Below are 15,597 nucleotides of genomic sequence, written 5' to 3' on the forward strand. Positions count from 1 at the left end.
GGAAGGACCTTCAGACTCACTGCCCCCACCCCACTCCTGCCTTCCAGGGGGCTTTATTGGAAGTGCAGGTCTGAGGACGGATGTCCTACACTGAACAGAGAAAAACTCTTTCTCCTGCTCCCAACCCCTGCCACAGCATCCCTGCTGGGTCTCTCTCTCCCAGGCTCTCTCCTCGGGGGTGCGGGGACAGAGCCAGGCCCAGCCCTGCACATGCCCCTTTGTCTCTGGTCACCCTTGGCTCATGACTCCGCTGCCCAGGTGTGAGCTCCCAGGATACATGCTGCCCACAGCTGAGGCTGCACCTGGCCCTCTGACACGAGGAAGATGGAGCTGGGAGGGTGTACGCAGGCAGGCTAGGCAGCGGGATGATGACAGCAGCCTTCCTCCTGGTCTGCAGGAAATCTGGGCACTGCTGGTGAGAGCCCGGAAGCTAGTGAGGCTGGACGTGGACCAAGGACTCCGGGTTCAAATCAACAGCAGCCGCTTGCCCCCAGCAATTTGAAAAAAACAGAGCCTGGAGTCGAACAAAGAATGATTCAAATACCTCTGTCCTTCCCCACTCTCGTGACTCTCACACATTGCCCTTATTCCCCACTTTCAGAGTCTCAAAGAGAGACTTCTATCTTAGTGATTTTTATAAGCACCGAAACCTTTTCTACATGAGAGACGTACACATCCCTGCAAGGAAACTCCTGGCTTCCAGCACTTCTCTGAGGTCAGCACCTATTGGACTCCACCCTCTGGGAATGAGGGCACTCGGGTATGCCCCAGGGACACCTGTTTTGGCCACAGAGTGTCTCTATACCCAGCCTGCTAGGACCCTCCGTGGGGAGGGAGCCGGGAAGAGGGGCTCCTTCTGCTCAAGGGCTAATGAAGGACAATTTATAGTTTAAACTCTTTACCACTTGCTCCTACTCACTCTCATTCCTTATCCCTGCCTGTGTCCCCAGCATGACTTCTATCTAGGTGGACCCAACTTGCATTTCTGAAAGATGGAATCAGGCTCTGAGGATTCTCAATGGGCAGGGCTCGGCCCAGTGTCTGTGTGTGGGGGTGATGTACACAGCAGGGGACTAGCAGGTCCCCAGATCCACGCAGGGGGGTGAACACACCCAGCTCCCCAAAGGAGGATCTGTTCAGACGGAACTTGAAAGTGGAGAACTCCAGGAACTTGGTCTCCTGGAAAACTGCCACCTACCGTTTTCTTTAGAATGATCATCTAATGCCCTGCGTTTAATAAAAACGTAATAAGAAATTCACTATCAAGAAACTCATCTTTTCCCCTGAACTCAGGGCAGTTCCTGAAACTTGAGTGACTTCCCATAACTTGATGTTTCCTTCCTGAATGTTGGACGTGGGTGTCAGACCTCACGTGCATGGATTCTGAATCCTCCTCCCGCCTCCTCCTTGCTTGGCTCCGCCCTGGAATCTTTCGGGTTTAGTCCAGCCGCGCAAACCAGCGCACAGACAGGCTGAAGCTGCGGACCGGCTGGGCAGGCAGAGTGCAGAAGACGCAGGCGTGGAGGAGGCGGGGTACCCGGGCGCAGGTGAGAGCTTGAGGGGCGGTGGCCGGGGCTCCTGGTGTCCGACCACTCAGCGTACTCAAATGGGGGCTGGGTTGATGGAGACGGGGCGCTGAGCTCTCAGGCTCTGCGCTCTGCGCCTCCGCTGAGGGAGTGAAAAAGACAAAGACTTCGCAGTCCTGGTGGGGAACTGCGTCTCTGCAGCGCGGCCCCAGGCTTGGCTCTGCCCCTCTGTGGAAGGACGGAGAGTTGGCATCTCGAGCTCCTAGACGTCCACACATCCGCACAGAGCCCCTGCTGTCCCGGACCACATCTGGGACGGAACACTTTCACATCCAAGCCAACACTGTGGCTCTCATACTTGCTCACACGCTCACTTTCATGCACATACACACTTGTGTGCACTCACAAGGGGCACACATGCACACTCAGCTCATTCACTCACAAGCACTCATTAAAACAGAACGAAACCTCTGAGACTTCCCCTAAGGTCGGGGGAGAGGGGCACTCCACTGACTCTTTCTACGCTCTCCTTTCATTTTTGGTTAAGCTGCAGCAGCAATCTCAAAATTCAATTCACCACCCACTACTGGTGAATGATCTGCCATTTGAAAGCCACTTTCCACTCCCAGTGCCTGAGAAGCCAGAGACCCTGGGAGGCCCTCATCCCCTGGGACTAAATAATGAAGGTGGTGGGAAGGTACAGACCACCCCTCCCCTCTCCCCACTCCACCCCCCAGAGAGTGCAACCAGCAGATGCAAGGAGGGGGAGGATTCTCAGAGGAAGTGCCTTGTGAAAGAGAGTGAGAAGTAGCTCAGCTGATGGGCTGGCCTGCACTGAGGCTGTGAGCCAGAAAGGGTTTACAGACTCAGCCCCCAGGCCTGAAGGAACTTATTACTGCCCAGTAGGGATCTCTCCTGGCCATAGCAGCAGGGACAGGACACAGCAAAGGCTCCCTGGACTGGGGCATCCCTTCCCTCTGAACCAGGGTTGGGGCTCCGTTTCAGTGTCTCCTGAAGGTGGTTGGTCGCCTCCCTCCACACTGTTGGTCAAAGGCCTGCCTGGACAGCAGGGTGCTCACCCCTCTCATGTAAATATCCAGGTACATACACGTTACCACTGAGCCTTTGCGTGGGAAACCTGGTCCAGCTTCTCCTAGGTGCTGCAGGAATGGAGATCCCTGCTGACCGAGAACCCCTGTGCCCCTGGTCACCTGAATAGCCTCGAGCCACATACCTGCTGCCTCAGTTTCCCCAAGGTCCTGTGGCAGGACAAAGTGCTGGCAACGGCATGCACTTTCCAAGGTGTTCCACTGACTCCCAAATGTGATCAGGTCCGCAGTGACAGCACAAATCCCAGCTGTGTGCCCCAGCTTAATACATGGAGATACCAGCAGCTGTGACAGTGATCTGAGAGAATGATGAATTGTTGCCTCACTTTTCCCAACTCCAGAAACCTCAGGGCCCCTCCAGCTCTTGCCCCATCATGCAGTCTTCCTGTAGCACCCCCCACCCTCTGCCTTCTCACCCCGCTCTTCCCCTGTTGTGCCCTGGCCTCTCTCTCTCCCATTTTCCTGTCCTTTGCAGCATCAGAGACAAGAGGAGGGACTCAGGCAGAGGAGTGGAAATGCCAGACTTAAAAACCCATCTGAATTTCAGATAACGAATCACTTTGAAATGTAAATATGTGGCAAATATTACATAAAATATACTATATTATAGTATAGTATAGTATACTATACTACAATGTACTATATATACTATAGTATATTATACTATATTAAAAATAAGTCAACAGTGGAACCCCAGACTGATAAGGGCGGCAAAGGTGCCTGAGGACACGGGGAGCTCCTCCCACCCCCAGTCCAGCTCCTCCATCCCCAGTCCAGCTCCTCCCACCCCCAGTCCAGCTCCTCCATCCCCAGTCCAGCTCTTTGCAGACACCCCTTCTGAACTCTATAAGGTGGAAAAGTCTGTATCTCCATTGTACAGATTTGGTTTAATTGAGACTGGTCGATGGTTTCCAGGATCTGCCTCAACCTGGAGTTTTTCCCAGCTCCTAGGCTGTATCGTCTGACGATGAGGAGCCAGGCCCATGGTGGTTGGAGTTTGGGAGCAGAGCCTGGTGGGAAGGGACCCTGGCATTTCCTTGTCCAGATTCTGGAACCCTCCAGGGGCTTTCCCAGTGAGGAGAACCTCAGGGAGCACATGAAGTTGAACTGAGAGGCTCGTGTGTGTGAGGGCAGAGCCCCACCATGGCCTAGGGAAGGCTCAGGGAAGACTGGAGTTTTGGGGGCAGTGGAAGAGCGGCAGGGAGTCCCAGCCAGTGCCCGTCTGGGAGCCCACACCTTCAGCAACCTTGGACAACATGACAGAAGATGGCCAGGGCTCACCTGTGCAGAGGCCATACTCCCTCAGGAGGACTCCAAGTGGTGGTAGAAAGTCAGTGACACTTCCTGCTTTCAGAGTCTTCTGGTCTTTTCATTATCTGTGAGAACATACCTATAAATAACACATCTAAATAAATAACACAAATGGGTATTTAAGGTGAAGCTAAAACAGATACTAATGTTTAAAAATGAGTCAATGTTAAATAATTTTTAGGACATAGGGGTATGTGAAAAGTGAAAGTGTTAGTTGCTCTGTCATGTCTGACTCTTTGTGACCCCATGGACTGTAGCCCACCAGGCTCCGGCATCCATGGGATTCTCCAGGCAAGAATACTGAAGTGGGTTGCCATGCCCTCCTCCAAGGGATCATTCCAACCCAGGGGTCAAACCCACGTCTCCTGCATTGCAGGCAGATTCTTTACCATCTGAGCCACCAGAGGAGCCCACCAATACTGGAATGGGTAGCCTATCCCTTCTCCAGGGGATCTTCCCAATCCAGGAATCGAACCGGGGTCTCCTGCATTAAAGGCAAATTCTTTACCAGTTGAGCTACCAGGGAAGAACTAATTTTTAGGACATAGGGATAGTGTTGTGAAAACCACAGAGGTTAGGGTGGGGAGGCTGGCAAGACAGGCTCTCTAGGGTGTTTCCCTGGCAGGTAGACAAAATATGAGATATTGAGAGCAGAGGGTGGTTTGGTGAGCCTGACGTAGGCTCAAGGGACCCCACACACCTTTCCCAGGGGGCCTCGCCCTCGCCGCTGGAAGACACCATCCGCCCTCTCACCCGACCTCTGGACTTCAGCCTGCTTCGTCCCTTTTGCTTTCCTTTTACTTGTCAACACACACGCCCCCTCCCAGAGTCCAGTCGGACAGGTCAGCGTGTGTTGCAAAAACACCGTTTTGCTGAGGTCACCCCTCTCCATGTCACCTGGTCCAGGTGCAGACCAAGGTTCACCTTCGACTCATTCAGCTCTGCCGGGCCCCTGCCCAGAGCTCACTGGAGGGGACTGACCGCACCCTTCGTGTGGCATCGGCCCTGCAGGGAATTCTGAGCAGGTCTGCAGGGACTGAGCACCTATTGTAGGCAGAGCATGTGAGGGCCCTAGGGGCCCTCCCCCAGCACTGTGTGTGTGTGTGTGTGTGTGTGTCTGGGTGTCTGTGTGTGCATCTGTGTGTGTCTCTGTGTGTGTGTTTGTGTGTGCATCTGTGTGTGTGTCTGTGTGTGTGTTTGTGTGTGTGTGTGTGTCTGTCGGTGTGTGTGTCTGTCGGTGTGTCTGTGTGTGTGTTTCTGTGTGTGTGTGTCTGTGTGTGTGTCTGGGTGTCTGTGTGTGCATCTGTGTGTGTCTCTGTGTGTGTGTTTGTGTGTGCATCTGTGTGTGTGTCTGTGTGTGTGTGTTTGTGTGTGCATCTGTGTGTGTGTCTGTGTGTGTGTGTTTGTGTGTGTGTGTGTCTGTCTGTCTGTCGGTGTGTCTGTGTGTGTGTCTCTGTGTGTGTGTCTGTGTGTGTGGGTCTGTGTGTGTGTGTGTCTGTGTGTGTGTGTGTCTGTGTGTGTGTGTCTGTCTGTGTGTCTGTGTGTGTGTCGGTGTGTGTGTGTGTGTGTCTGTGTGTCTGTGTGTGTGTCTGTGTGTGTCTGTGTGTGTGTGTCTATGTGTGTGTGTGTGTCTGTCTGTCTGTCTGTGTGTGTGTCTGTCTGTGTGTGTGTGTGTGCTGTGTGCAGGGACAGGGTGCTCTCCCAGGGAGTGGGAGTAGGATCCTGGAAACTTCTGAAGAGGGGGTGGCTTCTCCAGGCTAGCTTGTCCTGGCTCCACATGGAGTGAGACCCTGCGTGGTTCAGGACTGTGAATGAACCCACTCATTCATTTACTTTCAATCAACGTCCTGGTGGCTCAGAGGATCTGCCTCCAAGGCGGGAGACTCAGGTTCAATCTCTGGGTTGGGAAAATCCCCTGGAGAAGGGAAGGGCAACCTACTCCAGTATTCTTGCCTGGAAAATCCCATGGACAGAGGACCCTGGCAGACTACAGTCCATGGGGTCACAAACAGTCAAACAGGACTGAGTGATTTTCACTTTCACTTTTCACTCAGCATCCCAGAAAGTGTACTAGGAACTTGAAACACAACTCCTAAATTTATGGGAAGGATGAAAGCTGGACAATGGTCAGGAAAACGTGATGAGGAAAGGTTTTGAGGGGGTGAGATTCCTTCTGGATACTATAGACCCCTGGCTGTCTCCCTCCCAGAGAGACCACAGCTGCCCTTCCCACTAAGTCTCCTGGTCGCACTGGGCATTTGGTGATGATGCCAGGTCACCAGCAGGAGGCTCCCCCTGTCACACGTGAGGGATCACTGCTCTCAGAGCACAGGCTTAGGTGGCATTCTTCCTTTGGGTCCCTGGGGGGTTAGCCCTCCATGTGACCCTGAGGACACCTGCCTGCTCCAGCCTTGGGGCCAGTGGGCATGGGACCTGGGAATGTATTTTCAGCCTGGGGAGACTTGGCCTGCCTCCCCATCGATAGGACACACAGGCCCACGTTCAATGGGGAACAGGGGGGCAAAGGCTGTTCTGAGGTCAGTGGAAGCAGCAGAGTGGCTGGGATCCGAGGGGAGATCTTGAGGAGACTGGAAAGGCTGGGGGTCCTGCCCAAGGCTTCCTCCAGGACGGGTCAGTGGCCAGAGATGAGCACACAAGATCAATCTCCTGCCTGCTCAGGCAGGCTCAGGGGAGGACATCCCTGGGCAAGGGTCTCCCTTCAGGCAGCCCTGAGGGCTCTGGCTAGGAGGCCAAGAGTCACTGTCGAACACCAGCAAGGATGCCTTCGGGCCCGATGGGTCACTGGGCACCATTCTGTGTATGAGAACCTTCCAATTTAAGAAAAGTTATTTTATAAAAAATACTCAGGAAAAGAATTGAGCAGATCTTATCTAAGGTGCCAGGAAAAGCCCCAGCACAGGAAGTTGCAACACGTCTTTCTAGAACATTCCATCACATGAGGTTCTCAGCAGTAAGTAATAGTGTTGAGCTATTTATGCCCCATCCTGGCAATTGCTGAAAGGCAGCTACTGGGTTGTGTCTACATGTGAAATCTCAGCCTCTCTTGCATTATGCTGAGCAGGCTGGGGCAGGATCAGGGCAGCTGTCTCTCTTCACTCAATCACCAAATTCTTGGTTCTAAAAAAAAATAATTAAAACCGTGTTAATGTTCTTGTGAGAAACTAATGTCCAAGGAAAGATAAACAGCCATAGAGAGAACCTGCCTTCCCGGGGTGAAAACGCATGATGGACAGCATAGTGGCCTGTACCCTGCGGCTGGCAGGGCCTGAATGGCCCCACGTGGTGGGGGTGCCTTGGCCAGGGCGACAGGGTGCTTCACTCTTCAGTGCCTCAGGCACCACTTGTCCTCCTGGAAAGGAGCAACATTAGACCTGTGACATGCCACTTGCAAACAGACCTTGAGGAATATTCAAGATTTGAGCATAAAAATAGACAAAATTTGACGGTGATGGATATTCCACCATCGGGGAAGCCTTTTAAAAAGGATACTGTACACAAACAAACAAAAACTACTTTAAAACAAAACCCTGGAGCTTTGAAGGAAAAGACAGACAGGACGACATAAACACGTGGAGTCCTTATTCCAAAGACGATCTGGGGAGAAATGATGATGGAAATGTACTTACCCTGGAAGGCAGTTTGTTTCTTTAAGGGGTTAAAGTCTTATAAAGCTGTAAGGAGAAGACAGACACTCCCAGGAAGAGGAGCAAAGGATTTGCAAAGGCAGTGACAATGAGGAAATCTGAAGGGCCAGAAACAGGGTGAGCTGGTCAGCCCTCCACAGCACCAGGTGTCACCAGGAAGAGGCGGAGCTAGAAGCCAAGGGGACAGGGCAGCTCACAAGCTAAGACAAAGGGAATCCTTGCAGCCACTGAAGTCAAGCTTTCAGGATCGGGGGAGGCAGACCTCACCAGCAGCACACTACAAAGTGAGAACCAGACACAGAGAAGTGGACAGAACGTGACCCCAGAACACTCCCTCCAGTGTCTGTGGTTTGTGCATGATTATTCCAATGAGGGGAAAGCTGAGGTCTGGGGAAAGAGGGAGGGGCCAGTATGAGTGTCCTGGGGCAGCCGTGACCAAGAACCACAAACAAGGAATCAAAAGAAGCAAAGTTTGCCCTCTTCCAGTTTGGAGGCCGGAAGTCCAAAATCAAGGTATCAGCATGGCTGCAGGGAAATATCCTTCCTTGTCTCTTCCAGCTTCTGGTGGTTCTGGCGTCCCTTGGCTTGTGGCCACATCCCTCCAGTCTGTGCCTCTGTCAGCTCCTGGCCTCTCCCTGTGTCTCTTTCTTACAAATTTCTCTCTTCTTACAAGAAAGCCAGTCACATTAGATTGGGTCCACGCTGCCCTAATACGACCTCCTCTTTATGGCTACAAAGGCTCTATTTCCAAGTAAGATCACCTTCACAGATTCTGGGTGGACATGTGTTTTGCGGCCACCTTTCACCCTTCCCTGATGGATCAGTGGTAAAGAAAGTGCCTGCCAATGCAGGAGATGCGAGTTTGATCCCTGAGTCGGGAAGATCCCCTAGAGAAGGAAATGGCAACTTACTCCAATATTCTTGCAAGTGAAATCCCATGGACAGAAGAGCCTGGTCGGCTACAGTACATAGGGTTGCAAAGAGTCAGAAATGGCTCAGCGACTAAAGAGCAACATTCACCCTTGTACATACAGTACAGAGGGCGAGAAGAGAGAGACAGTAGTGGGCTGTTTAACCTGATTCCACGTATGTAAAATCACATACATGTGTGTGCACAGAACACGTGTCTCTCAGGTGACGTCTTTCTTCCTCAAGTACAAATGTTGTACTTATGTGAGAAAAGAAGGCTGTCCTTCTGACAGTAAATTAGGAATAGAAGCAAGTTTAGAACATCAAGGGAAGCCAGAGACAGGAGCACCGGTCACAGGGGTCTGGGGGCTGAGACTGTCCCTCGCCATGTCATTCTCCTTGTTTGACCCAGAATCTCCTGGAGTCAGGACTGGGGCTGGTCACCAATGGCCCTCAGCTCCTGGAAGCAATTACATCCACACTTTCCTTTGCTCCTGGCCCTTCTGCCCAGTACCCAGCAAAGTGGAAAAGGAAAATCAGAGACACGGAATTCAAAACCAAAGGGTACGAAGCCCATGGCATTCTGGAAAAGGCAAAACTCCTGACATGGTAAAAAGATCAATGGTTATCAGGAGTTGGGGGAAGGATGGATGAATGGATGGAAAACAGAGGATTTTTCGGGCAGTGAAGCAACTTTTTGTTGTTGTTCAGTCACTAAGTCACATCCCATTCTTTGTAACTCCATGGATTGTAACCCGCCAGGCTCCTCTGTCCTCCACTATCTCCTGAGTTTGCTCAAATTCATGTCCATAGAGTTGGTGATACTATCTAACCATCTCATCCTCTGTATAGTACCTAATGGTAGCTACATGTCATTATGAAAAGTGAAAGTGTTAGTTGCTCAGTCATGTCTGAGTCTGTCCATGGAATTTGCCAGGAAAGGCTACTGGAGTTGGTTGCCATTTCCTACTCCAGAGGATCTCCCTGATCCAGGGATTGAACCCTCATCTCTTGTGTCTCCTGCATCGGCAGGCAGATTCTTTACCACTGTGCCGTTTGGGAAGCGCAAATGTCAGTTTTACTGGATGTCAAAGCCTGAGATGAGCATTTGTTTCAGAGGAAGTGAAAGTTCAGCTTTCCAGACTGTAACTCACGGGTAGCACAGGAAGACTCTTTTTGTTGATAAAAGCAAATCTGGAGAGTGGACCAAATGTCCCCAAATGCCAATCCTCAGAATGCAAGAGCCAAGAGGGACAGGGAGCATCCAAGGTGGTCTTAGGCTGGTGTCAGGTTCAAGTGGCCACACGAGATTCTGTGTGTCATGACCTTCTCTACAGGACACATGCTCAGGGAGTTTTGCATGTTTTATATAAAATTCAAGATAAACCCAGCAATATAAATGGACTTGTGTCCCAGGGACTTGTTTCCTGTCTCATCTGTGTTTCTCATCTGTCTGACAGTGGTCCCACTGCAGACATTATAAAGGTGTCGAGAAGGGTCATGACACAGTTGGGTCAGGGAGGAGCTTGGGGACCCTCACCCACCCTGGCCAGGGTGCAGCCCCTCTCACTGGCTTCCCAAGGAGCCTAAGGGAACTCTGACTCATCAGCTTTCCTTCCTTCAGGGAGTGTCCCCAAAACCAGTAAGGAGGACGAGGGACCCCTTAAAACTCATCCACGTCCTGCTGGCCATGCTAATGTCAGCATCCACTCTCCTCGCTCCCCGGATATTCTGGGTCCTCTTGTTGTTGGCCGCCTTCAGGAGTGCTCAGAGTGGAAGTAAGTCGCATGGTCCCAACTCTGCCAGGGGGACCCCAGCAGGGGCAAGATGGGTGTGGGAGGAGAGACCTAGATCAGGCCAGGAAGGGCCCAGGCTCCAGGTAGTGCCAGTGACCCCAGGAAGGGCAGTCAGTGGATGTCCTGAGGTCCAGCCATGACCCACACGTGTGACTTTCCCCGCACACAGCCTGGGACAACCCCAACTGCACCAGGGGTGTGGTTTCTGTGCCGAGGGGCAAGCCAGCCACGATGAGCTGCCGCATCTCCAATGCCTTCTCCCACATCAACATCTCCTTGAAAGCGAACCACACAGCACCCTGGAAGCTCATCTTCAGTGTAAAGCCCCCAGGAGACTTCTGCCAGGATGGATGGCAGCTCCGGATTTGGGAGGGTGAGGCCCATCTGGTGATTGAAGAAGCCCAGGACATCCAGGCAGGGCAGTACAAGTGGAGTCTACAGGGGCGCCAGAGAAATGTCGAAAGCACCACCCTGAACGTCTCAGGTCAGCGGAGCAGAGAGCGGGGGTTTGACCCCAAGAACTGCTCTGTTTGGCTGGGGCGGGGGAACAATTTGGGAGGAGTGACTCCTGCCCACCTGAGGTGCCCAGAGCCACGGAGATGAGGCCTGAAGAGGACTTCTACCCTGCCCCACCCACGGCTGTGCTCTCTCTGAGCTTCTCACGGCAGCCCCAGCACGTGTGCCTGCTCACTGTCCCCGTGTGCTCAGGGAGCTGGAACCTCCCTCCCTAAACACCGCCTATCCCCCCACCCCCACCCCTTGCTGTGCTGCAAACTCCCCAAGTCACCGTCGCTCCCTCCCCACCCTCGCCTGTTCATACGCAGTCAGAGTCACCCTGAGCGCTGGGGACAGGAAGCAGGGGTCCAGCTTTGCCCCGGACCAGGAACAGTGGGAGGGGCTGAGTAGGCACCCCTCAGCCTAGCCGGGCCCTGGGCGGGGGACACAGTGAGGCCTTTATGAACTCCTGTATCCAGGGCTCATCTGACACCTGGGGTGGAGGGGCTGCTTCAGGGCAGGCCCTGGGCAGGCCCCCACCAACCTGCCCTGTGTCTCTTTGGCAGACTCGCATTACCTGCCTCTCACACCTCCCACAGGTAGGTGTTCCTATCTTCATCCTGGGCTACAGGAGGGGAGCCCCCAGAAAGCCCCCTCGGGTCTTCCCTCCACAGACACCCTCACCCTCTGTGCCTGGAGCCCTGCCCATCCCATGCACCCATCCCCCTGCCACTCTCCCACCCATGGGCTTCCCAACCACAAGCGATGTCCCCCTTGAGGGTGCCCCCAAGGTGGTGGGGGCTCCTGCACAATTGAACAAAGGAGGCAGGGCCTGGCCCCACCCCGCAGGCCCGTGCATAACGCTGCGCAGTCTCCAGACTGATCCCGAGGACAAGAGCCAGAACCACGTGGTCTTCCCCATCCTCGCCCTGGTCGTCCTCTCCATCCTGCTGATCTGCGCGCTGGCCTGGCAACGAAGGCGTGGTTACCCACTCTCCAGGCTCCAGCAGGTATGGGCCACTGTGCCTGGTCAGTGGGCTGGGGAGGGGATCTCGCATGGGGTCATCTCAGACCTGGCATAAACACTCTGCCCCATGTCCATGTACCCACCAAGACTAGTGAGAGAGAGTGAGCAGTGCCCCTTCTCCGGAGGACCCCAGCCAGCAAATGCAGTCCCAGTCCCAGAACACAGATGCCCCACCGCAGACAGGCCACTGATTCCACACCGTCCCTAGGACCCCCTGGACGATGGCATGCAGACTTCCTTCTCCTTCCACGAGACCTAAGATGTGTGGGCGGTGGATGTGTCTGCAGATGCACCTGCAGACAGAAGGGTGTCTGCACGTGGCTTTCATCTCCCTCCCTCCCTCCTCTCTCCCCAGGTAAGGGGGCTCTGAGCCCGGAGTACCCAGCGCACCGCACTACGCAGAGCGGAATCGCTGTGGGCACGACCAGGCCAAGAACTAGGAAGCTTGGCAACATCCTGGCCTCTCCCTAACACACATGCCAAGGAGGGGTCCTTAGTAGGTCCTGGGGTCCAAAGTACAAAAATCTCAAGTTCCAAAGCACTTGACCTAACAGGACCCTCCCCCCTCCTCCACCCAACCCATGCCTGGGCTCCTCCTCTGGGCAGGAGTGCCACGCTGCAGTCACCTGGGAGATGCCCCAGTATGGGGTCCTCGGCCAATCATGTCTTTGGACCATGAATAAGACCCTCTTGGACCCTCTTTTCTTTGGACCATGAATAAGAACCAGTTTGAGGGACCTTCCAGGAAGCACCTGTGGAACCAAAATGAGGATATCAGTGGCCTGAGATGATGCATGAAGCCTCCTCCACCACCGCCACAGGGTAGAGCAGTCCCTCTGGATGGGAGGCCGGACAGGTGGCTGCTGGTGGAATCTGTGTCCAACCTCCCTGGTCTCCCCCAGACCTCTCTGTCACCTGCCCCACATGCTGCCCCTTCCTGTTCACAAATGTATATCAAACAGTACCCCAAACTGTATATGCCAGATGCCTTTACAAAAAAAATTGTATAATTCCTGTGAGTGTATCCATTTTTTGGGGGGGTGGTGGGTGGCGGTAGGTCTTTTTTTCTTCCTTTTCTCTTTTGTTCTCTTATGATTGGATGACTATCTTTAGTCCTGTGCTTGAATTCCTTTTTCTTTTGTGTGTGTATATCTATGATATTAATAGATTTTTGGTTTGCCATAACCATGAGACTCTGATACAGCAGTCTACATACACGTGCATGATTGCTTTAAGTTGCTGATCTCTTCCTTTCCAATGCATTTCAAATATCCTGCATGCGTACTCTCCTCCTTTCATGATTACTGGTTTTGATATCATGTGTGTGTGTGTGGATGATTTCCTGCTTTTACTGTATGTTTGCTTTTACCGATGAGCCCTCCCATTTCATCCTTTTCTTGTTTCTCGTTGTGGCCTTTTCTTTTCAGCATAGAGAAGTTCCTTTAAAGATAGAGCTGCTGGGATGACCCAGAGGGATGGTATGGGGAGGGAGGTGGGAGGGGGGTTCAGGATGGGGAACACGTGTACACCCGTGGCGGATTCATGTTGATGTATGACAAAACCAATACAATATTGTAAAGTTATTAGCCTCCAATTAAAATAAATAAATGAGTAAAAAGATAGAGCTGGTTTGGTGGTTCATTGACTGTATTCTTAAAAGATACATATAAAGTGATAAAAGGTTTTTCTAGAAGTACTACATTCAGCACTTTGCAAAGCAATCATCCACATTGCTAATCTTCAAGATGAATACACTAAACTGACTAGCAAATCATTGAATGAGCTGAGAAATACATCTTTAAGTGAAGAAAATAAAAATCTGAAAGAAGCTGCTGTGAGTCTTACAAGCTAAAAAGTCCCAACGAGGGCTTCCCTGGTGGTCCAGTGGTTAAGAATTCGCCTTGCAACGCAGGGGACATGGGTTCAATCTCTGGTGAGGGAATTAAGATCCCAAGTGCTGTGGGGCAGCTAAGCCTACATGCCACAACTAGAGAGCCCATGAGACCCGACACAGCCAAATAAATAAGTATTAAAAAAAACAAATACATGCAGAAGGCCAGATATCTGGGAGTCCTCACTCATCTTGAAGAATCTCAGATTGGATCAAGGCACGGTGCCTGGCGACTCTCCTCACAGGAGGGTAACGATCCCAGAACAGCTTCGCTGGCACCCAGACTCCAGGTCTAGAACTGACCGTATTTGCATCTCCCAGGTTAAAGAAAGGTTCGTGCCAGAAATGCTGGGTTTGTTCCACCCCCTGGGCCAGGCCCCTCAGACACAGTGGGCACGGCACGCGGGACCGCCATGCTTTGGGGGCCAAGGAAATCTGTTCCATTTTGCCTAAGGCAAACCAAAGGTGTTGATGCTTTGAAAGTCGTTCAAAGGTCATTTTAATATTGCTATTACGGTGGGACGGGCTCACATTAAGTCATTCAGCCCCTGCACACCCAAGGCAGGAAGCCTAGAAAGAAATACTGTGTCTGGGTCTTTGACTAATTTTAATTTTCGACTTGTTGCTTATCTGTACATTCAAGGATTTCTCTAAAGGAAGTTTAGCCCTGAGTCCTTGCAGTGTCCTAGAAACCCTTCCCCCCAGACCCCCCTTGCTCGTCCTCAGCCACACTGGCCCTCCTGCAGGCACTCAGAAACCCCAGGCATTCTCTGGCCCTGGGGACCATGTGTGTGCTGATGCCTCTGCTTGGAACCCTGTTCCCAGATATGCAACCTGACTCTCTTTCACCTCCTCAGTCCTTTACTCCTGTGGCCCCTGAGGTTCGGCACCCCTCTCCCAGCAGGTGCTGTGTGTCCTGCCGCAGGTCTGCTCGTCCTTCCCTGGAGTCGTCTCCAGGCCACGGGCCTCTCGTTCATCTCACCCTCTGCCCTTGGCACTGGCGCTGGCACACACGGGCGCCCAGAGAGTGCTGGTGATGAACAAAGGCAGGACGAGGTTGGAATGGGGTGTGTTTGACAACTCAGACGCTTTTATTGCTTCCTGGCAACAATTTTGCTAGGATCCTCTGGGCCTTTGGCAAGATTCTGCCCCTGAAATAGATACCCCCTCACGCAAGAAGTGTCTGTAGATAGGTGGACAGCCCCTGCTAGGGGCGGTCACCCAGCAAACCTAATCTGCTCCCACCCTAGACCCCACCCAGGACCCCGAACCATCAGCACAGGAGCGTCCAGTCAGAGGAGGGGGTCTCCAGGGAGGAAATCTCTTAGGACTGTCTGGCCATGTGTGAGCCACGTGCACACACCCGGCACACGCACATGTGGCTTTGGGCCAACACTGGAAACTTGGCCCTCTAGCCAAGGCTGCCAGAACAGAGAAACGTCTTCCTCTTCCTGGTTGCCCAGAGTCTGTCTCCTCTTCAAGGACCTCCAAGCCCTCGGGGTCAGGGTCCAGGCATGGGTCTCCCTCTGCCCTGAGGGCTGCTCACCAGGACCCTGGTGCACCAACATACTGGATGGTAGCCCAGCTGAGCGGTGTCCAGCCCTTGCACCCACAGGAAAGAGAATCGTGAGCCACTCGGGCAGCCACAACCTGGGCACATGCCCCGGGTCTTTCCCTATGACCACACCCAGCCCCCAGGCTGCAGTGGTGACTGACTTGATACTCCAAGTTTCTGGACATAAATCAGGTCCCAGCAGAAAGTGAGCCAGAAGACCAGGATATCTGGAAGCTGACCCCCATCCCCACCTGGGTACCCCCTTGTCTTTCTCCTGGTCCTGCCCCTGCCCATTCTTGCCCTCCTTTCTCCT

At 53.0% G+C, this 15,597-nt stretch overlaps 1 protein-coding gene across 6 annotated transcripts; it reads left to right on the plus strand.

The window, feature by feature from the left end:
• The first annotated feature begins 1,346 nt into the window (after positions 1 to 1,346).
• On the plus strand, positions 1,347 to 12,857 carry LOC113877828 (secreted and transmembrane protein 1-like). Of its 6 annotated transcripts, none has more exons than XM_027518368.1 (6): positions 1,347 to 1,547; positions 10,145 to 10,298; positions 10,486 to 10,800; positions 11,375 to 11,410; positions 11,661 to 11,821; positions 12,194 to 12,857. In XM_027518368.1, exons 2-6 carry the CDS (start codon positions 10,211 to 10,213, stop codon positions 12,206 to 12,208), a joined length of 615 nt encoding a protein of 204 aa, XP_027374169.1. In that variant the 5' UTR covers positions 1,347 to 1,547; positions 10,145 to 10,210; the 3' UTR covers positions 12,209 to 12,857. The 6 variants fall into 6 exon arrangements, with proteins under 6 accessions (XP_027374169.1, XP_027374171.1, XP_027374167.1 ...); XM_027518370.1 differs by having other exon boundaries at positions 11,378 to 11,410; XM_027518366.1 differs by lacking the exon at positions 12,194 to 12,857 and adding an exon at positions 12,047 to 12,187.
• Positions 12,858 to 15,597: the final 2,740 nt, after the last annotated feature.

This window comes from Bos indicus x Bos taurus, chromosome 19, assembly GCF_003369695.1.
Source record: "Bos indicus x Bos taurus breed Angus x Brahman F1 hybrid chromosome 19, Bos_hybrid_MaternalHap_v2.0, whole genome shotgun sequence".
In the NCBI taxonomy this organism is placed as follows: Eukaryota; Metazoa; Chordata; class Mammalia; order Artiodactyla; family Bovidae; genus Bos; species Bos indicus x Bos taurus.

Bases quoted from the DNA above. Each gene is read 5' to 3' on its own strand.
- LOC113877828 (XM_027518366.1), top strand. From the start codon at position 10,211: ATGCTAATGTCAGCATCCACTCTCCTCGCTCCCCGGATATTCTGGGTC. The intron at 10,299-10,485 runs GTAAGTCGCATG...CCCCGCACACAG, and splicing joins CAGGAGTGCTCAGAGTGGAA to CCTGGGACAACCCCAACTGC. The intron at 11,411-11,660 runs GTAGGTGTTCCT...CCCACCCCGCAG, and splicing joins GCCTCTCACACCTCCCACAG to GCCCGTGCATAACGCTGCGC.